At 43.4% G+C, this 20,821-nt stretch overlaps 3 protein-coding genes across 7 annotated transcripts in view; all 3 read left to right on the top strand.

The window, feature by feature from the left end:
• Window positions 1-637: 637 nt before the first annotated feature.
• On the top strand, window positions 638-15,799 carry ZNF655 (zinc finger protein 655). 4 transcript variants are annotated; one of them, XM_021680211.2, is made up of 5 exons: window positions 638-865; window positions 2,082-2,224; window positions 3,419-3,504; window positions 3,910-4,036; window positions 5,057-5,875. In XM_021680211.2, the coding sequence occupies exons 2-5, from the start codon at window positions 2,089-2,091 to the stop codon at window positions 5,251-5,253; spliced, it is 546 nt and encodes a 181-aa protein (XP_021535886.1). In that variant the 5' UTR covers window positions 638-865; window positions 2,082-2,088; the 3' UTR covers window positions 5,254-5,875. The 4 variants fall into 4 exon arrangements, with proteins under 4 accessions (XP_021535886.1, XP_021535885.1, XP_021535888.1 ...); XM_021680210.2 differs by having other exon boundaries at window positions 2,062-2,224; XM_021680213.2 differs by lacking the exons at window positions 3,419-3,504; window positions 3,910-4,036; window positions 5,057-5,875 and adding exons at window positions 11,449-11,553; window positions 12,069-15,799 and having other exon boundaries at window positions 2,062-2,224.
• A 1,015-nt stretch (window positions 15,800-16,814) lies between these two features.
• LOC110571857 (zinc finger protein 501-like) overlaps window positions 16,815-20,821 on the top strand; it is a 12,280-nt gene continuing 8,273 nt past the window's right edge. The window contains 2 exon segments of the mRNA XM_044915284.1: window positions 16,815-16,973; window positions 17,988-18,153. Coding sequence (XP_044771219.1) covers window positions 16,815-16,973; window positions 17,988-18,153 — 325 coding nt within the window.
• TMEM225B (transmembrane protein 225B) overlaps window positions 18,834-20,821 on the top strand; it is a 27,467-nt gene continuing 25,479 nt past the window's right edge. The window contains exons 1-2 of one of the 2 annotated variants that reach the window (XM_021680208.2): window positions 18,834-18,881; window positions 19,134-19,295. The gene's annotated coding sequence lies outside the window, so the exon portion shown is untranslated. The remainder of the gene's footprint in view (window positions 18,882-19,133; window positions 19,296-20,821) is intronic. The other variant, XM_021680209.2, reaches the window with a different exon arrangement.

Below are 20,821 nucleotides of genomic sequence, written 5' to 3'. Positions count from 1 at the left end.
TCTTGGTTTCAACTCAGGTCTGATGTCAGGGTCATGGGATCGAGCCCCACAGCAGAAGACTCTGCTCAGTGCAGAGCCTGCTTGAGATTCTCTCTCTCCCTCTGCCCCTACGCCCCCCATCTCTCTCTCTCAAATAAATAAATCTTTTTTTATTTAAAAAAATTTTTTTTTTTTTTTTAGATTTTATTTATTTGAGAGAGAGAGACAGAGATAGTGAGAGAGAGCACAAATGGGGAGGAGAGGGAGAAGCAGGCTCCCCACAGAGCAGGGAGCCCGATGCGGGACTCGATCCCAGGATGCTGGGATCATGACCTGAGCCGAAGGCAGATGCCCAACCGACCGAGCCACCCATGCACCCTAAAATAAATAAATCTTAAAAAAACAGTGTACTTTGCACCCCTGTGCTGTTCCCCCCCCCCCCCCGCTGACTTAAGAAAGTGGGACCATGAGGTCCGCCACGCCTCCTCACCCCGACACGCACCACGTGGGCTGGCCACCACCCAGCGGGGGTTCGAGGGTTGGCTGGAACCACGGAAGGGCCAGCGGGACCGCTTTCCCAAATCCGGGGCTGTCGCGGTCATTACTGGTATACTGGCTACAGAGGGTGCCAGAGAGGTCAGCAGCGAGGGAGGTCAGACCCAGAGAAGTACACGGAAAAAAAAAAAAACAAGCCCGAGACCCTCGCGGTACGGGGCCCTCATCCGGGGCCTGCCTTTTGCCCACGGCCGTCGGACTCCGCCTCCGGAAGTGCCACTGAGAAGCGCCGGCCTCCGAGCGGGCTAGAGCGACCCCGGAAACCCTGGGGCTGCTCCTAGAGCGAGGGTGTCCGCGACGGGACGGCCGCTTGGCCTGCTCCTCCGCTCGGGTGAGTGCCTGGCAGCCGTTCTGGGGTCGCGGTGGGCGTCGCCGTTAGTTTAGGCTCCCGGGAAGGAGGAGGAGGCGCCCGGTTCCGGCCGACGGCGATTTCGTCCCCAGGAGCGCTCAGGGGTCGGGGTGCGAGGGCCTGTTTCTCCTCAGTCAGGGTTCACCCTGACGCCCGGCGGACTGAGGGCCTCGCCGCCGGGGCCCGGTGACCGTGCCCTGGTGCGAGCTGGGTCTCTGTGGCCCGCCTTGCTCTTCGGGGAGCGCGTGTTCACCTAACAGGGAAGTGGGAGGAGAGCAGCGCCGGGCGAGGCCTTCCGAGGGCAGGGCGCCAGGGCCGTTTCTGGGGTTGTGGAAGCGGGACGGAGCCCTGTGGCGTCCTTGGGTTTGAAGGACACGAGCCAAACCTGTTTGAGTCTCAGCTCTTCTCTGGATCACTGTCAGGGCCGTGGGAAGCGGCCTGCCCACCTCGTCTGCGTTGGTGAAGGGTCAGACCCCCACCCCCTCCCCCCACCAGATGGGAATTTTGTCATTAGGCAAGCCTATTTAGGAATTCAAAGTGGGCAGTGTTTGCCAAGTAATTCCTCGGGAGCCTGCCTTAAAAAAAAAAAAAAGGTAATCATAACTAGCATGTTTCTCTGGGTACAAACTTGACCCTTGAAAGAAGTCTGTACATTTCAAATATATTTTTTTAAGATTTTATTTATTTATTTATTTGACAGAGACACAGCGAGAGAGGGAACACAAGCAGGGGGAGTGGGAGAGGGAGAAGCAGGCTTCCTGCCAAGCAGGGAGCCTGATGTGGGGCTCAATCCCAGGACCCTGGGACCATGACCTGAGCTGAAGGCAGAGGCTTAACGACTCAGCCCCCCAGGCGCCCCTATACATTTCAAATATTTTAAACTTTCCTCAGAAATCTTTAAGTTGTGCTTTCTTGATTTTTGTTTTTCTTGAAATACCACAAATTCTGAATTAGTGGAGTTTAAAGCTGCACACTTGGACCATATGATTTGGTTCTTAAATATTTGAAACTGAATAATTTCCATTTTTCCTTCTGTTGTTTTATTAAGGTGGTTGGTTATTATTAACTGTTTTTATCGAGTACCTGCAGTGTGTAAGATACTTTGCTAAGTCCTGAGGATGTAAAATAATGGGCTGGCTTAACTTAGTGCAATAAATTCTCGCAATCTCACCCGGCAGTGATGGTCCTTGTCCTCCAGAACAGGGATGGAGGAACTATCCGCCCAGGAAGCAGCAGGATCACCAGCTGTCCAGTTTCAGTCTTTGGAGAGCCTGTCTGAGGGTCTGTCCCCAGAGCCTCCGTTCGTGCAGGACACCGACATGGAACAGGAGCTCAATGGGGGTAAGGCCAAGAGAGCACTTAAATCCAAGAGAACGGGGGTGCAGTGGGGCTCCTGGGCCTGGTATGAGAGAGGCCGGGAACTTCAATAAGAAGATGGCTCCTAGGGGAGGTCTGGAAAGGAGGGTCAGATGTGACTCAGTTCAGTCCTGGTCTTGGGCTCTTCTGTTAAGGACAGCCCGTCTTTCTTTAATAGGCAGAGTGGTGGTCATTCACTCTGCTTTGGCTTCTTTTCATTCATACAACCTTCACTTTATCCTGGTTTCACATCCAGAACAATTTCTAAGATACGCTGCTTTTGCTGCATCTCACAATCCTTGCCTCGCTCTTACTTCCTCTTAGATTTAGGGCCCTTCTCTCCCCCTGTTCCCTTCACTTAGTGTCTCCCTCCTTGATGACTTTGCGAGCTCTGCCCCCTGCCGTTCTGTTGCAGCTGCAGTGTTTGTGACTAATCTAATTTTGGCCAAAAAAGCAACCATTTAATTCCTTGGTCGAGCACAACGCCTGTACGAGCATATACATATCACATATTGACTCAGCAGTAACATCTTTATGTATCATATAGATAGGTTGACATGTCTTGTACTTTTTTTTGTTTTGTAAGAACCTTGTTTTAAATTGCTGTGGCCAACTGCAGTGCCTGAAATAACTTATGTGTCAGCAACACCAATTGAGTGCCATGGTGTGTAGAGTGCTATGGAGTGTTGTGGGAGTGTGGAAAAGGTTGTGAGGAAACAGATGACCATTCCTTATTCTTGGGAGCCTTACACAATGGTTGCAGAGACAGTGCCCTTTCACATGAAGGCTTACTGAAATTTACAGAACAGTGTCTGGGAAAGCATCAGAAGTCAACTAAATAGTCATTGCCCTGGACAAGTCACTGCAGGTCTTTATGCTTTGCTTTGCCCATCTGCAAAACAGGTGTAGTGCTTACCCTCCTGTTAGAGGAATGTCCTGTCATGAGAATAAAGTGAAATACGAGATTTTATAAGAAAATCCTGAATCACGGGTCTAAACATGGGTAAAGAGGGCATGCTGATGCTGAGAAGGAGCAGAGTAGATGCACTCAGTACCTGATAAACGTTCATTGGTTTTACTAGAATGTTGATGTGAAGAAGGGTCCCACTGACTCCCTCTTCTGTCAGGGAGCCCTGGGGAAGGGTTGCTCTCACTCTTGGCTCCTCTCTCCTCCCTCAGCTCCACCTGTTCCCCAGGTGCCTGCTCTTCCCCATGAGGGAAGCCCAGGAGACCAGGCAGCTACGCTCCTGACAGCCAGGTACCAGGTGAGCTGAGGAACCCTCTGTTTTTCCTCAGGGACTGTTGCTACTGATCGAGTGTGGCCCTTCCCTCATCCCATCCGTAAACCCTGCCGCGAATTTTTTTCAATAGCAGACCCCAGTTTGGGAATTGATCCTCTTCAGAGACCTGGACTTCACAGAAACCACCTTCCCATTTCCCCACCTCCACCAGTAAACACTGTTCCTTCTTTATCCCTGGTGCTGTGATGGGCGTTTATTAGATGTTAAAGGTTATGGAACTTATTCCCTAGTTTCTAGTCTGTTTTCCCTCCTCCCCAGCTTTGCTACACACTGGACACCCTCGACACCCTCTCTGTGTCATCTCCTTTTTTCTGGCCACGATGCTATAGTGGCCTCATTCCCCAGAGCAGCCAGGCTGTGTTATTTCAGGAGTTTGTGACATTCGAGGATGTGGCTGTGCACCTTACTCGAGAGGAATGGGGATGCCTGGACCCTGTTCAGAGGGATCTCTACAGAGAAGTGATGTTAGAGAATTATGGGAACGTGGTCTCACTGGGTAAGGACTTTCTTATTATTCAGTTTACCTATTAGGATTTCTTTACTTCCTTGTTTCTGAGGAGGTGCGAGGTCTCTGAGAAAGTAGAGATTGGTTCAGATTCCAGGTCTTAGAACCTCTGAATCCTCCATCTTCAAGGTCATTTCCTCTGGGAGTGGGTTTTCTTGGGGGGTGGGGAGGGTGAGTTCAAGAGGAGACATTTTACTCCTTATCTTTAATTAACGATTCCTACTTTCGTGGGGCATCTGTTTCCTGTTAGAAAAGGGAAACTTGCTTGTGCTTTGCCTAAGTTCTCACCTTCTCTATCTTTTCCTTTTTTATGAGAGGGACTTTAGAGCCTCCCAATCCACAACCAGACAGTTCCTTCCTGGTAATTCAGTGTCCCTGTATCTGAAAGTTTTCCATTTTTCTTGGAAGAAAAAATCCTTTTTTTAAAGATAGGCTGAAATCCTTGTTGAATGATCCCTCACCTCTTAACATTCCTAAATTCATCTCCAAGAGGCAGAGTTCAAGAGACTTCATTTAAAGACATGACTCACTGCAAGTCTATTTCAGTGAGTCATCCAGATGGTAGTCCTAAGTAACCTCACCCAGAGCAGCAGAAGTTTCAGCTTTAAACCGAGTCTCTCCTTTGTTGTTTGGGTGGTACAGCGGGCTGCCGGGATTAGGCACCCGGTAGTAGGCACCGGTAGTGCTCTAGAGCAGCATCAACGGGGCTGTTGGCAGCCCCCTTGATGTGAGCATTGCTCCTTTTCCTCTTTTTTTTGCCAGTCTCTACTTCTGCTTTTTTTTTGTTTTGTTTTTAATCTTTTGTATGTATGTATTTAATCACACTTTTTTTCTCTCTCTCTCTCTTTTTTTTTTTTTTTGGCTTTGCCTATGCTGGTGGCATCCAGGGTGTTCCTTTGTCTCCTTGATTATGCTCAGGATTAAAGAAGGCTTTTTACCTGTGGGGAGGCAGCCTGCCCACTGGGAAGGTTTTTAGTGTGTTTCCCATTCCTGGCTCTTTGATCTTTGTAGGCATACTTCTCCGCCTTCCTACCACCCGGATTCATAGTGTGAATTCCTGCCCGGCCCTGAGTCATACCCAGGCAAGTGCTTTCTCTGGAGAAACACTTGCAGTTCTTTCAGCAGGAATCTCCAAGAGATGGCCCAAGTATCGGCTTCCCATCGATATTGCTCGTCCCCGCTCGGAAACTCCTTTTCCACGATTGTAAGATATTACACTTGATTGATGCTCTCAGGATGCCACCACTGTGTAAAATTGCAGCTCCTCAGATGACCTTTGTTAAATTTCGGAAGGGCCAAGGAGGCCCTCCATTGCAGCCAGATGAATTTTGAACCTGAGTTCTGAGTTCATTCATAAGCCACGGTTGGTGGTCATCTACTTGTGTTCTGAGAAACCACAAAGTTCAACTCCAGCTCCTCAGTTATGATCTTTTCATGTTATTTTAGAATGTGGAACATATGCTGTGCACCTCTCTCTTCTGTAGTGAATATGACCAGCCCCTTCTGTTGTCTGACTTTTCTGTGACCCCTGGGCTTTCCTCATGTTTAACACTCTAGTCTTCTCCTTTAAGTCCCCATGGCCCCCTCCAAGGCCCTGACTTTGTCCCCTTTATTCTTTGTGGTGCTATACAGATTGATGCATTTAAATGACTTTTCCTGATCAAGTGTTCCTTAGCTCTGTCCTTGATGGATGGGAAATGGGAGGGCAGGAGTTTAATTTCTTTATTTCAGGGTATCAAATTGAATGTATATTTAACAACTTTGTAAACTGTAAAGTGATGTAACTGTAAACTGCTGTTAATTTTATCTAATAATTACATAATTTCCAACAGTTAACCTGTCTACTTTTTGGAGTAAACAAACTTCTTAGCACTTGAGTCAGCCTAGTAGCACAGCGTGCCATTAGACTGAATTTTATCCCATTTCCTGTGTCATCTCTGCACAAGTACAGGACACTCATGCACACGCACACATACTGGCTACAAATGCATACAACAGACCCTCCTGTTCACCTTGCTTTTGTGACCACGTCAGCAGCATTTTTAGTTAATTATTTTTTACAGTTCTCAGGAAATCATTCTCATATTTGTGGGCTCAGCAGACTCCACCTGAAATGTAAGTTTATACACCTAATTAGCTTAATGTTTGGTGTTGTAAAATAGGGACTTAGCAGCCCCACTGTCAAGTTCACATCTTTTCCCCACGGCAGTGGCTCAGTTGTCACAGGCATCAAAACTTTGTTCCTTTGGGTAAGTGCTTTTACTATATAGTAGTAAACATACAGAGTATGAACAGCTGAATAAAAGAATAAAAAAGTAAGTAAAAAGTCATTTTTCATTAACATATCTAAAAAGAAGCATGTTCTCTTGACAGCGAGTGAATTACTGGCTTGAGGGTCATACCCAAAGGGAAGTTATCTGTGACTTAGTGCCGGAGATTAAGGCCAGGAAAGTGGTCTGGATTGCATTTCATACAGGGTCAGTGTGGCAGGTGCCTTATTAGATGACATCATTAGAAACATGCCTATCAGAATTCTGGTTGTTAAGTAAGTTGATTGAATGGAAATGTTTGGCACATACCCTTTGGTTTTTGAAATTGATGTCATGAGGACAAAAATTATTTTGTATAGAATGTCTTTTACTACCATGGCTATTTACTATTTATTGAGGAGCCAGTGTGTTACGAGGTACTATACATATCTCGTTTAGTACTTGCCATAACCCTGTGAGCAAATGTTATTTTATTTTATACCTGAGGAAACAGGCTCAAAAGTTAAGTGATCCACTCAGGGTCAGAACTAGGCATAGGACTCAGATCTGAATCTGAAGCTCATGTTCTTTTTCATTGTTTTGCCCCTTAGGACAATTAGTCCAACCACATATGGTGTTTTGAGCTTTTGTTTTTGTTTTTTAAAGATTTATCCATCTAATTCTTTAGAGAGAGAGAGTGGTGGGGAGGAGCAGAGGGAGAGAAGGTCCCAAGTGGCCTCCGTGCTGAGTGCAGAGCCCGACATGGGGCTTGATCTCAAGACCCTAAGGTCACCACCCTGAGATCACAATCTGAGACAAAACTGAGTCAGATGCTCAACCAGCTGTGCCACCCAGGGACCTCACATGTGGTTGTTTTATATTCTTACGGCTTTATACTCTGATGACAATCAGAAAAAGCCATGAAAAATTGGACAGATGGGCATTAGGTTGTACAGTTTGGGAGCAGAAAGAACATGCATTCAAGAAGAAATAAAATTGTGTAGTAATACAGTCCATTAAAATAGGTATCTAGGGGCGCCTGGGTGGCTCAGTCGGTTAAACAGCTGTTTTTGGCTCAGGTCATGATCCCAGGGTCATAGGATCGAGCCTTGTGTCATGCTCCCTGCTCAATAGGAAGCCTGCTTCTCTCTCTGCCCCTCCCTCCTGCTCTGCTCTCTCTCACTATCTCTCTCAAATAAATAAATAAAAAAAAATAGGTATCTACATAAGAACAATATTACTAAGGAGAGATTTATTTTGTCTATTAAGGACCAAGAAGAAGGGCATAAAGCTTCCAGGTGGCTAAAATCTTAGCATAACTGGTATAAGCAAAAAAACAAATAATGAGGTGAATTTTAAATGTTATTTTTAAAGACCAGATTAAGTTAAAAATAAAGCTAATTGGAGAACTGTCAAGGTTTAAATTTTAAAAATTAAAAGGTTTTGGGGCGCCTCGGTGGCTCAGTTGTTAAGCATCTGCCTTCGGCTCAGGTCATGATCCCAGGGTCCTGGAATCAAGCCCCGTGTTGGGCTCCCTGCTCAGCAGGAAGCCTGCTTCTCCCTCTTTCATTCCCCCTGCTTGTGTTCCTGCTCTCGTTATCTCTCTCTGTCAAATAAATAAAATCTTTAAAAAAATAATAAAATAAATTAAAAGGTTTTAATAAAAGATTAAATAATTTTAGATAGGAAAAATTAATTGCAAATGCATATTTTGAAAGCATAGAGTTCTGACTTTAAAATTTAGGAAAGGGGCGCCTGGGTGGCTCAGTCGTTAAGCGTCTGCCTTTGGCTCAGGTCATGATCCCAGGGTCCTGGGATCGAGTCCCACATCGGGCTCCCTGCTCGGCGGGAAGCCTGCTTCTCCCTCTCCCACTCCCCCGGCTTGTGTTCCTGCTCTCGCTATCTCTGTCTCTGTCAAATAAATAAATAAAATATTTTTTAAAAAAATTAAAAATAAAAAATAAAATAAAATTTAGGAAAAGGCATTCAGGCCAATGGCAAGAAAACCTGCCTTAATGCTTCCTGTGACCCTTAGAATGTTAGACTAGAAAGAATATAAACTGTGGAATCAGACTTGGGTTCATCTTACCAACTGTCTACATTGAGCAGATTATTTAAACTGATACTTATTTTCTTCAACTATAAAACATGAAAAATAATGTCTGCCTTTCTGGGTTTATGCCAAGGATTAAATTAAATTATGTTGTGAGTGTAAGTACCTGGCTCATGGTAGTTACTTAAATGCTTTTTTGGAAAGGACTGCAGGTGATAAGAGCTGTAGATCAGATTTAAAAAAAAAAATTTTTTTTTAAATTTTTTAAGTAGGCTCCACGCTCAGCATGGAGCCCAACACAGTGAAAGAGTTTGGATTTTTATTTTAAAGAGACTTTCATTTCTTTGACACTTAAGTGATCTTTTAGTTTGCTTTTAACTAGAACATCCATGACTCCAAATATGTTGGATCCTGGCTATCCGTGTATTACTCTATAATCACTATTTCTCTGTTCTTTTTTTTTTTTTGAGAGAGAACACGAGCGGAGTTGGTGGGGGGGAACAGAGGGAGAAACAGACTCCCCACTGAGCAGGGAATCCGAGGTGGGGCTCAATCTCAGGACTCCAGGATCATGACCTGACCCGAAGGCAGACGCTTAACCAACTGAGCCACCCAGGCGCCCCTCTCTGTTCTTTTTTATTTATTTTCACCTTTTACTCCATTGTCGGTATGTTGATCTCCTGTTGTCTTTCTGTACATATGTTGGAGGAAGGGACAGATTTCAACACAATCATTATTTTTTACTAGCAGATTATGTGAAAGCCAGGTTCTGAAAGACTGGGTTTGAGCCCTGGCTTTGCTAGTTATTGTGAACTTGGGCGAGTTATTTAAACTGTCAGTCTTAGTTTTCTTATTTGTAAAATGGGTACAGCGGTAGTTTCTACTTCATAAAGTTATGATGAGTATTAAATTAGTGAAAATTTGTAAAGTTCTTGGTGTGGTACTTTGCACCTACCAAATGTGCAGTAAACCTTAGCTTAATATTTTAATGGTACTGATGATATAGATGACTTTTAAGTCTATATTTTGAACCCTGTTCTCTCATCAAAACTAGTCTTTTTTTTTTTTTTTTTTAAAGATTTTTTTATTTTTCAAAGAGAGCACAAGCAGGGGGAATGGTGGGCAGAGGGAGAAGCAGGCTCCCCACTGAGCAAGGAGTCTGATGTAGGACTCGATCCCAGGACCCTGGGATCATGACCTGAGACGAAGGCAGACGCTTAACCGACTGAGCCACCCAGGTGCCCCCAGAACTGTAGTATTTTATCTCTAACTGCCTACTAGACATTTTCTCTTATTCCTGACTGCATTAACTTAAACACAATCTAAAATCAAACCCTTCTTTCCACATGGAGACGGTCTTTTTTGTTGTGTATAGGTGATGTGGGTAGAGATATAGAATAAATAAGCAACATTTGCTTCAGTTATCAAATACTTAGAAACACTTTGATATCTGAGCTAAAAGTTACAGATTCTGTTATCAGAATTCTGAGCAGAATATTTGCTGCTTCATGCCATGCTTTTTTTTTTAAACTTGAAAACTATTTCATTTGACATGGAGGACCTCAACTAAATAAGCGTCCAAAGGAGGGGAATAGACTATTAATGCCCAGCAGGAATTCAGGAACACAGTAAATGCCTTTCTTTTATCTGTTCTGTATCTTCCTGTTCATAGGTTCTCACATGGAATCCCAAGAGGACAGCTGTTGGTTTGTCATATTTTACAGGCCTAGTACCCTTTAATAAACTGGTTATGTCTTATATGTTGATGCTAGGACACAAAATTGGCACTCATTAAGTAGCTCTTAAGTAAATAAATCAAAAGAAGTACAAGATATAAGATACATGGTCCCTGTTAGTAAGAGTTTATAAATGAAGTAGGGATGATAATTCCTGAAGCCAGTTAAATAAAAATCTATAAACTCCATTATATAGTGACATGTCAGGATAAGAGGAACAAATAATAAATTGTGTAGACATTCAGTAAGTGGAGGAAAAGGCTTTTGGAGTTGACGGGCTTGAGCTAGCCCTTGTATGTGTGCTACTAGAAGATTTCTGGTCTGAAGACGTATAAAAACTTCCCCTTTGATACTATAATAGTTCTGCCCCCCTCAGCATCAGACTGCTTCTTGCTTTTGCTTTAAAAGAGATTAGATTCTTTTTTTTTTTTTTTAAAGATTTTATTTATTTATTTGTGAGAGAATGAGAGAGAGCACATGAGAAGGGGAAGGGTCAGAGGGAGAAGCAGACTCCCTGCCGAGCAGGGAGCCCGATGCGGGACTCGATCCAGGGACTCCGGGATCATGACCTGAGCCGAAGGCAGTCGCTTAACCAACTGAGCCACCCAGGCGCCCAAAAGAGATTAGATTCTAGCAGTCCATCATGTAAGCCAAGAAAGACCATTTTTATGTGAAGGTGCACTTTCATTGAACTTGGCTCTCTCTATCGTATTATAGTTAGTTGTTTATATCTGTCTCTACATAGTTTCCGTATGGGAGGCACCCCGTAGATGTTTGTTGAATAAACAAGAGTGTAAGCTCCTAATGGGTAAGAATGTGTTATTTTTTGTTTCCTCATGTTCACTGAAGCGAATTGAGATTGGTGAAGTTTCTTGAGATTGGTTCTTGGAAAATCAGTCCTCACTGATTCTGTTGCTGCAGTTTAGCTCACCACACAACAGGTGCTTGAGTATTCACCTTCCTCCAGTCCAGCAAAGTTATATTTTGATGACTTCCCTTTTGACCTGGTCTAGTACTTGTAGACCAGGTCTAATACAAAGATTGATCTATAGGCAACAGCTGAAGAGTGAAAATGATCACTTCTGTGAAGACAGGTACACACTCATGCACCAGTTCCCTTGTCTGAGTAATGTTTAAATGAATACTTCTCCCAAAGTCATCAACTTGCCCCGTAACACACCTCTTCCTGGAGCACAAGTAGGAGCTCCCTATAGAAGATCTTTGCCCTTCTTACTCTCCAGGCCTTCCCTAATGTCTTCTAAGAATTTACTTTCTCTCTCCATTAACTGTTAGTTAAGAGAAAAAGTGTCTTTGTGTAGTGTCTGGGGATAAATCTCCACATCCCATTTCCTTCTCTGTGAGCAGGATTTCCAATTTCCAAGCCTGATGGGATCTCCCAGCGGGAACAAGATCTACAGGTCTTTGATCTGGAAACTAAGAATAGAGAAGTCTTAAGAGATGACTGCTCAGGTGAGTAAGGTAGAATCAATCAGATGGAATTAGTAGGGAAGTAAGAGTCAAGTTGTTGAGCCAAATTGTAGCTGCTTTGGCAGTCAGAATGAAGAGCTCGGTCTATATACTAGATGGCGAGCTCCTTCCTTTTCCCTTCAGTTTTGATGAATTCTTTGCATTTACTTTATCCCTTATCCACAAGTTGTACTGGGTCCCTGTTCAAGTTGCTTATCTATAATTCTTTTGAACTACTTCCCTATTACCTGCTTTGAAACACCTTAATTGGTTATCTTCTTTGCCAAAAACGTCCTCTGTTTCTACCACACCCTGAACCATTTGTGTATTACCTCACTGCTCCTATTCATGCCCTTGCATCTGCTATTGAGATTTTGTGCCTGTGCTTCAGAGTAAATAAACTCTCATTTTAGTAGATTCTAGATTATTTAGTTTTCTCCTCTCTGAGGTTTTTTTTTTCCCCCCCTAAGCACAGGGTACAGATTACATTTGCATTTTCTATTTATATATTGAATCAGATGGAGAGACAAGAGAAGAGAACAAGCTGTTGATTCCTAAGCAGGAAATTTTGGAAGAAGTACATTCATACAAAGTGAGAGTAGGAAGACTCAAAAAGGATATTGCCCAAGTTCCTGGGACTAGAGAAGTGTCTAAACCTGAGGACAGATTAGAAAGGCTTCAGGAAATCCTAAGGAAATTTCTCTTCCTGGAGAGAGAGTTTAGGCAGATAACAATCAGCAAGAAAGCCTTCACCAGTGACAGTGAATGTAATGAACCTGAAAAAAGCTTCAGTCCGGACTCTACCCTTGATACAGATCAGAGAGTTCTTAGAATACAGAATATTGATGATACTGATAAGTATGACATGGGTGTGAACCAGAATTCAGCTGCTGGTAAACAAGAACAAATAAATCTCATACAGGATGTTCAGAGTAGTGAATATAAGGAAAGCTTAATGGATCTCTCCCACCTTAGTAAATGTGACAGCATTCCTGCCACAGAGAAATCCTATAAATGTGATGCATGTGAGAAAGTCTTCCATCAGAGCTCTGCCCTTTCTAGACATCAGAGAATTCATACTAGAGAGAAACCCTACAAATGTAAAGAATGTGAAAAATCTTTCAGTCAGAGTTCAAGTCTTAGTCGACATAAAAGAATACACACTAGAGAAAAACCCTATAAATGTGAAGCATCTGATAAATCCTGTGAAGCATCTGATAAATCCTGTAGTCAGAGCTCAGACATAACTCCACATAAGAGGATTCACACTAGAGCAAAGTCTTATAAATGTAGTAATTGTGAAAGGGTTTTCAGTCGCAGTGTACATCTTACTCAACATCAGAAGCTTCACAGAGAGATGCCCTGTAAATGTACTGTATGTGGCAGTGACTTCCATCATACCTCACACCTTGCCGAACATCAGAAAGTCCACTGTGAAGAGAAAGCCTATGAATACAATGATTGTGGGTTGACCTTTATGAAACATCAAGGAATTCATCTCAGAGAAAAGCCCTATACGTGTAATGAATGTGGAAAGGACTTCAGATTGAATTCCCATCTTATTCAGCATCAAAGAATTCACACAGGAGAGAAACCACATGAATGTAATGAGTGTGGAAAAGCTTTTGGTCAAACTTCATGCCTTATTCAGCATCACAAAATTCATGGGAAAGAGAAGTCCTATGAGTGTAATGATTATGAGGAAAGTTTCAATCATAGCTCAGATCTTGTTCTTCAGCAAGAAGTCCTCACCAGAGAAAAAGCCTTTGATTGTGATGCATGGGAAAAGAACCTCAGTCAGACAGCACACCTTGGTCAACATCAAAGAATTCATACCAAAGAGAAACCTTATGAATGTGACGAACGTGGGGAGACGTTTAGTCAAATTCAGGCCTCATTCAACATCTGAGAGTTCACACCAGGGAGAAATTATATATGTACTGAAGGTGGTGAAGCCTTCAGTCATAGCTCAACCTTATTCAGCATCAGAGAATCTACACCAGAGAGAAACTCTCTGAATGTGATGAATGTAGGAAAACTATTTGTCAGTGTTAAACTTCATCAACATCTGCGAACCCATACCAATGAGAAAATCTATGAATACATTGAATGTGGTAAATGCTTCATGCTATTTTCATACCTTAGTCACCATTGGAGAATTCTTACTGGAATAAAATTCCATCACTGTAATAAATGTGAAATAGCCTTCAGTCAAAGAAACTACCTTGTTCAGCATCAAATTCATTCCATGCAGAAAGCCTATGAATGTAATAAGCATGTATGCGCATGGGAGGATTCAGTCATATTCCACCCCTTATTCAACGTCAAAGAATCCGTGCCCAGGAGAAGCCATTCAAGTGTAGCAAAGGTGACAAATCTTTCAGTGGGAGTTCAAGTCTTTTTCATCATTAGAATCTCCACACCAGACCAGAATCTGATACAATGCAAATGGAAAAAATGTACCTCTACATTTCAGGCTTTACTCAACATCAAAATACTGGAGAGAAATTTTTATATAAAATTGTTAGCCCTGATTTTTTCATTGCAGAAGAAGATAGTCTGAGGAGTGACTTGGTGAATGCAATGCTGTTTCCTCATGGTATTCTTTTATTTAATAGGTGGTGTAGGTAGGTATATAAACTTTATTTATGGAGCTCATTTAAACTGTTTTTTAAAATATGGCCTATGAACATTTTTATTTTTCCTGAAATTTGGTTCCTGTTACAGCTTCTCTAAGATATTGTTAATATACCCATGTAAAAACATAATTAACTTCTGGAAAGTAGCTCATTTAGATTTTTCTGCTGTTCTCAGCCCAAGTTCTCTCCAAAACAGACTCTTAGGTCTGCTGTTTTCTGAGCATCCTACTTTCCTGTTGCTTTCCAGCCACAACACTTGGATTCCTGTTAATTTCTCCATTTTCTTAGTACCTTCAAATGATGGTTTTCTAGTTTTAAGCTTCTCACCAGCAGGTTTGCCATCCCTACTTGATGTTCGTGTTCTGGTGTCTTCTTTCCTAAAGTGAAGCATCTACCTTTAAAAAGAATTGGATTTCCACATCCTGTCCATCCATGAGTTTGAAGGATTCCATCTCTACTGCGTTTGCGGCAGGCAGCTAAACATTTTCAAATGACACCCCACCCAATAGCTGTCTTGTCTGCATCCCACAGCCCTCTAAAAGAGATAAGGACGTCAGGGAGCCAACAAGACTCCTGATGGTCTAGCTACATTCATTCAGCGCCTGTTCTGCATGTCAGAGTTTAGAATTATTTTATATACTTCCTGTTGAAGGACAGCAAAATGCTCAGGTCTGCTTTTGATAGGGCAAAATATAAAGAACATACACAGAAAAGTCAGAGAACTTCATAAGGGAATGCAGCTTTTCAAAAAAGATACTGCTGTTCTTCTGTAATCTCTCTGGAGAGAGTATTTTAAGAGAGTGGCAGGTCTTCCTGGTAAAATTTTAACTACTGCGATTGCTTCTTTATCTGTTTGGATTTTTGCCCCCCCCTCTCCCATCAATCCAGGACAGTATTTGAAGTGTGGGGGCTTTGTGTATAATTGTTTATTCGTCATCGCATTTTCTGTATTTTACAAGCGTCTACAGGCCATATAAAAGAACTTGGTTTTTTGATTGATAAAAGTGATCACAGATGTCAGGATGTCCAGAGTTCAGGGTCACTGTAAACACCTAGCCAAGAATTCATGATTCTTTAGATGTTGTCAAAGCATTTTATTATATTTTTCCATCTTAAGTTTCATAATATTTTGTGAATAAGACAGGTGTTAACTTAAAATTCTTATTGTCATTCCAGCAAGTGAGGCCTTCATAGTTCAGATGTTATAATATTCACTAGGGATTCTCAACAAATATATAACAATTTACTGCTTATTCTGTAATCCTCTTATGGCTAAGCTCTAAGATAGTTCTACCACCGTATTTTGCCTCTTAGCCATCAGCAAGCATAGGATCTTATCAGGGCAAAGTAGAGATCTAAATGAATTGATTTAAATGTAAAAGCAAATGAAAAATGCATGTTTTTTTCCATTGTTTATGAATGTGTATGCCCTTATGTACAGAGACCAATGGTCACTTCTGGTGATTATGAAACAGATTAATCCCTAAATAGCAGAATATGTAAAAATCACATGTATGCATTTGGTTTAGGAATGTGCTTTTGTACTTCCACTTGAATAAAGGTGTGTTTGATACTCAGAATCTGTTTCAAAAAATATCTAAAGGCCTCAGCCAGAAGCATTTGGAAATCTTGGAATCACCTTCCTGGCTGCGACTCAGTTCCTTCCAGAAACCTGCTTCACAACAGGAGTGGATCAGTCTCCTTCACACTGATATAAAGCTTGCTCTTCCACAGACTTGGGGAACAAAGTCTGAATGTTTAGGGTTTTAAGGATTATTCAATTGGGATGTTGTTGGCACATAAATAGTTTGAGGTTTCAGTAGGACTAGGCAGAATGTGTGGTGTTTTTTTTTTTTAATAAGTAAAACACATTTTAAAAAGTGAGAAACCAAAATAATCCTGGAGGACAGTTGTCTCTTTAAATTTGCAATATTTAATCAGTCCAATATAATGTGAGTTTGTGTTTTTAGTGTTTTAATCTTGAAGATTAAAGGGGAGGGAAGAGAAGAAATCTAATAGTTGAGGTACACCAATATCCACCTACCTACATGCATATGTATGTTCATATTCAAACTTAATCCTCACACCTCTGCAAGGGAACTAGCTCTGTTTTACAGAGGAACTGAGGTGTAGAGAGGTTGAAGAATCTGTTAGGGTCACTCAGCAAGTTAATGGCTCAAGTCTGGCCTGACTCCCAGGCTTTCCATCATCATGATGTTGATATTAGACACATCCCAGAACCCAGAGAAGTTTTCTTTGATAGCTCTTCATTCCCTGTTACATCCTCAGTGGTTGACTATTACCAGTTTGCAATTAATCTGAATGCTCCCAGAGCTGTCTGGGGTACTAGGAGAAAATATCCCAGTATCTTTTGGGAGCTAATCAGAGATCCTGCTCCCTGAAACAGGCTTAGATGATTTTGACAATGACATGCCACAGGTCAGAGCTCCCAGATTCTTAACTCTTGTCAAGCTATCCCAGCTCCCATTACTAGATTTACATTTCCATTTCTCAGTGCCCAGAATGTGCTCTTTTTCCCTGCTAACTGGAACTTGCTGATTGATGGACATGTATTAGATTTCCTGTCACTTCTGACTAAATTACAGCATTGGAGCAAGGTGGATAATGGGAAAATCAAGTTTGATTGCTAGGTTTTTGAGGAGCAAAAGCGTGGATAGATGTAGACTGGAGAAATGGGGACCACTGGAAGAGGAGCAGGGAGAGTATTTCAAGCAAAAGAGCATATCAGAAGGCCTTCAGATGAAAGAGTTTGGCATCTTCAAGGTAAGAAGCTCTCTGGAGGAATGCATTACCCTAGGAAGTAGTATGTGGGCAACCGAGGAAGTTTAAGAATGAAGTTGAAAGGAGGCCCCTCGGGTGTCATAACGGCAAAGCACAATGGAATTCCCACCTCTGAAAATGTGACCTCATCCATTCATTCATTCAGTAGTACAGTTGCCAGATGTGATGATGTTCAGTGCCAGCCCGTGGGCACAGTTAACATAAACCATCAATATTAAGTGATGAAGACAAACAGATTAGAGTAGTTGTCACAGCAATGACTGGAATTGGACATACCTGTTTGAACTTTGCTATTTACTAGCTGTGTGACTTTGGGCATGTTAGCCTCTCTAGTTTCCTTGTCTATATGATGGTTAATGATAGCATGAAAATTAAATGAGTTAATGTAAAAGGTACTGGTTATATCTTAAGTGCCAAAAAGTTACGAACATAAACACCAATATAAAAACCAGTGAGAATGTAAGTGTTTAGCATAAAATCTAAAAAAGAGGGGATTAAGGAGCAAGCATTTAGCAGTGCAGGACTAGCATTGTCCAGGGAGGGATATTCTGGTTTTGGAGAATTTAAATATGAATTGAGAGGTCATCAGGAATCCTAGACTGTGGTAGGAACTGCCTCCCCATAGGCACTCCTTACTGGAGTCAGCAAGCCTTGACATCTGTCTTTTCTTGCTAACATCTGTATCCTATGGCATCACATCTGACACTCCCTTCAAAATACGGGCACATGAATGAATCTGTTTAATCTGAGACTGGAAGGATAATTTCAAACAGCGTACTGTACAAGTCAATGAGAAAATAAATACTGGAATTTTTCATTTTGCTGATGCATCCCATTCACACCCTTCACTTTTAGAAAATAGTTAACCTCATATTTGTATCCCATTCATGTTTATAAATTTACAACTTGGGCATAATGACAGTATCTGTCTTTTTCTTTCCCACACTTGATCCTATTACAAATCTCCACCTGGTCTAACCTTTGTCCTCCCCCCAGGTGCAGTTTGACTCCAGGCTCTGGTTTGAACTGGCCAGGGTTCTAAAGGCTGCCTTTACTTGCTCACTGAGTCTGCAGTTTTTGGCACCTAAAATTTTGAAAAAGTATGAACTTAATGAGATTGTTGTGAAAATTAATGAGATAATGCCAGTTTACTCCAAAACTGGTAACTGTTTCTGAGTTTAGCAGGACCCCCCCCCCCCCGCCCCCATCACGAACAACTCATTTCCCTAACATTTTTCCTGCTTCAACATATCAAAGCTATCTCTGGCAAACTCGTCCAGGCACAGTAGAGTGTTTGAAATCTTGACCCTATTTCTAAGGCTTTTCTTCCTCTTTTAGCCCATTGGTACCAATGTTACTCCTGCTTACTTACATACTCAGGCACAATTGGGAGGCAATGGAGTAATGGAGCGGAAACACCAGTCGGGTTGAAGCAACCTAGGGAGAGGACAGGCTGGACTGTAGGCATAGATAAGGGATTCGGGTCCAGCGGAGTCATCCCCGCTTTGTGGTTTGCAAGGAGGGAGGTGGGGATGGGTGGTAAAACGGCAGGGGTCAAGGGAAGCGGCAAATGAGGTGCACAGGGGACAGTGGGGGTGAGAAAGAAGGGAACAACCAATTTAGATCCTAGGTCCACGTGGGCGATGAAGGGCAAATAGAGAAATCTAGCCCCATCCTCCCTCAATGCCTCCTTGGGTAAGGACAAACGCCAAAGGAGGCGCCATCCCAACGCGGTTCTGGGCCCAGCTCCCCAGCCGCCCCCGCAGAACCCGCGATCGAGAGGAGACCTCCGAGCTGCCTAGACGGGACCCGGAACTGCGCGCCGGGGAGCCCGAGTTTCCAGTCGTGCCCGGGGACCGAGGGCGCCGCCGCTGCGGAGCGGCTGCGCGAGTGAGTATCAGGGCCCCGGACTGGGGGCTGCGGGTCCGCCCTGCCGCGGGGGAGAGAAGCGCGGGCTGAGACGGGGGGGGGGGGGCTCGGGCCGAGGGGACGCCGGTGGCGTGGGGTTGGGGCCGCAGGCCTGACCGCGCCCCCGCGCCGGGGCCCACCCAGCCCGGGGACAGTGAAGTGGGAGCCTCTCCTGGAAAAGCTTCACTTGCCGTTTCCCCTACATCTGCCCTCTTCTCCCTCCCTTTCCCGCAGTGACTGCCCGTCCGTTGTGCCGCGCTCTGAAGAAATTTTAGAGGAGGTCTTGTCTTTGGAGCAGCCCTGGGGATTGGATCCAGCCCATGGAGAAGCTGCCTGAGCAGATAACCCCGGAGTCCCTGTCCCCATCCTCCAAGCAGGAGCCCCGAAAGAGCAAGGGTGAGGAGCTGACCTAGCTGGCTTTCTTTGTCTAAACTTTGTCCTTCCAGCCGCGGCCTCGGATCAGATGGACACGATTAACTTTATACTTAGAATTGTCCTGGTGAAAAACTACTTTTTTTTTTTTTTTTTTAGCCCCAAGGCTCTATTACATGTAAATAAAGCCTGTAACCAACGTTTCCTCTCGACTGTGTGGAGCAGACCTGCAGCACAGTAGTATCCTAGCACTAAGTCTAGGAGGATCTGTCCTTCCAGCACCTGCCAACTTGCTTGGCCTTTGGAGAAGCTCAGTAAATGTGTGAATAAATAAATGAATGAACTCAGCCAAGAATGTCCCATACCTCAAGTACCAGGAAAAGAGCGGGCTCCTCCACTCATCCTACCCAAGCTCTCCTTCATCCTTAGGGAGGATACATTTACCACCCCAGGTATAAACTCCAAGCTGGTGCCTTGCCTGTGAAGTACAGTAGATAAGCCAGCCACCTGCTGATGGAAAATGAGGTTAAACTATTAGTATCAACGTTTTTTCCTTAAGTATCAACATTTTTGTTTCAGTCTGCCATCCCACCATTATGTATGTCTGGCCCCTAAAAAAATGGACTTGGCTTATTTAATTGGGTGACAAAGGCTTAGATAATTCACATCATGGACTCTGAGATGGCTTATATTTGGGGAGATTTTCTTTTACACATTTATGTGTAAAAACTGTGTTTTCAGACTAATTTTTAACTTGACAGGTATTTATTGAGCTGTTAGTATGAGGTGTTGAGACTAAGTTGAAAGAAAACTTAACCCCTACTCACCCACAAACTTAAGAGTTGAGTTGGAATAGTTACCTGTGAGAGGCTATGGACAGTAAACTATGTAGAAGTTTACAAGAGGAGATCCCTGTGAACTGGGTTTTGGCCCAGGAAGTCTTAGAAAGTCACAAGTTTGGCCTTGAAAGAATTTAGAGTAAGAAAGGAATCAAGTTGGCCTTTCTTTCTTTCAACAATACTATTGTTATATTTATTTAGAGAGAGAGCGAGTGAGCCAGTGGAGGGGCAGAGGGAGAGGGAGAGAATCCTAAGCAGGCTCCCTGCCCAGCGAGGAACCCGGCATGGGGCTCAATCTCATGACCCTGAGATCATGACCTGAGCTGAAATCAAGAGTCAGACGCTTATCTGACCAAGCCACCCAGGTGCCCCAGAAAGGAGTCAAGTTTTAAATGAGAGGGGATAGATGCTTACCATGGGCTCCCAGTTGCTAGTCTTTCTAAAAGGCCAAGTGCCTGTACTCACCTTCCTAAAACACTCACTTACTCATGTTGGTTCACAGTGCCCACTGCATTCAGCCCATACTCCATAACCTGGCATCCAGGGTCCTCAGCAGTGTGGCCTCAACCCACCTTGAAAGTCTTTCCTTAGTGTGCCCCAAAACAAACCAGCAAGACTGGTGTGTCTGCACAAAGTAATGCCAAAGACCCTGCACTCTCCACCGTTGTGTCTTTGTGTCCTTTTTCTCATACATTACTGTCCCCTATATTC

The sequence above is a fragment of the Neomonachus schauinslandi genome, chromosome 5 (genome assembly GCF_002201575.2).
Source record: "Neomonachus schauinslandi chromosome 5, ASM220157v2, whole genome shotgun sequence".
In the NCBI taxonomy this organism is placed as follows: domain Eukaryota; kingdom Metazoa; phylum Chordata; class Mammalia; order Carnivora; family Phocidae; genus Neomonachus; species Neomonachus schauinslandi.
Note: the sequence above shows the minus strand (reverse complement) of the source record. Positions and strands in the feature narration are given on the sequence as shown.

What these genes read in the sequence shown, in the direction of transcription:
- ZNF655 (XM_021680213.2), top strand. Translation starts at nt 2,089, where the DNA reads ATGGAGGAACTATCCGCCCAGGAAGCAGCAGGATCACCAGCTGTCCAG. An exon ending in GGAACAGGAGCTCAATGGGG is followed by an intron (nt 2,225 to 11,448) that starts GTAAGGCCAAGA and finishes CTCTGTGAGCAG; the next exon opens with GATTTCCAATTTCCAAGCCT. An exon ending in CTTAAGAGATGACTGCTCAG is followed by an intron (nt 11,554 to 12,068) that starts GTGAGTAAGGTA and finishes ATATTGAATCAG; the next exon opens with ATGGAGAGACAAGAGAAGAG.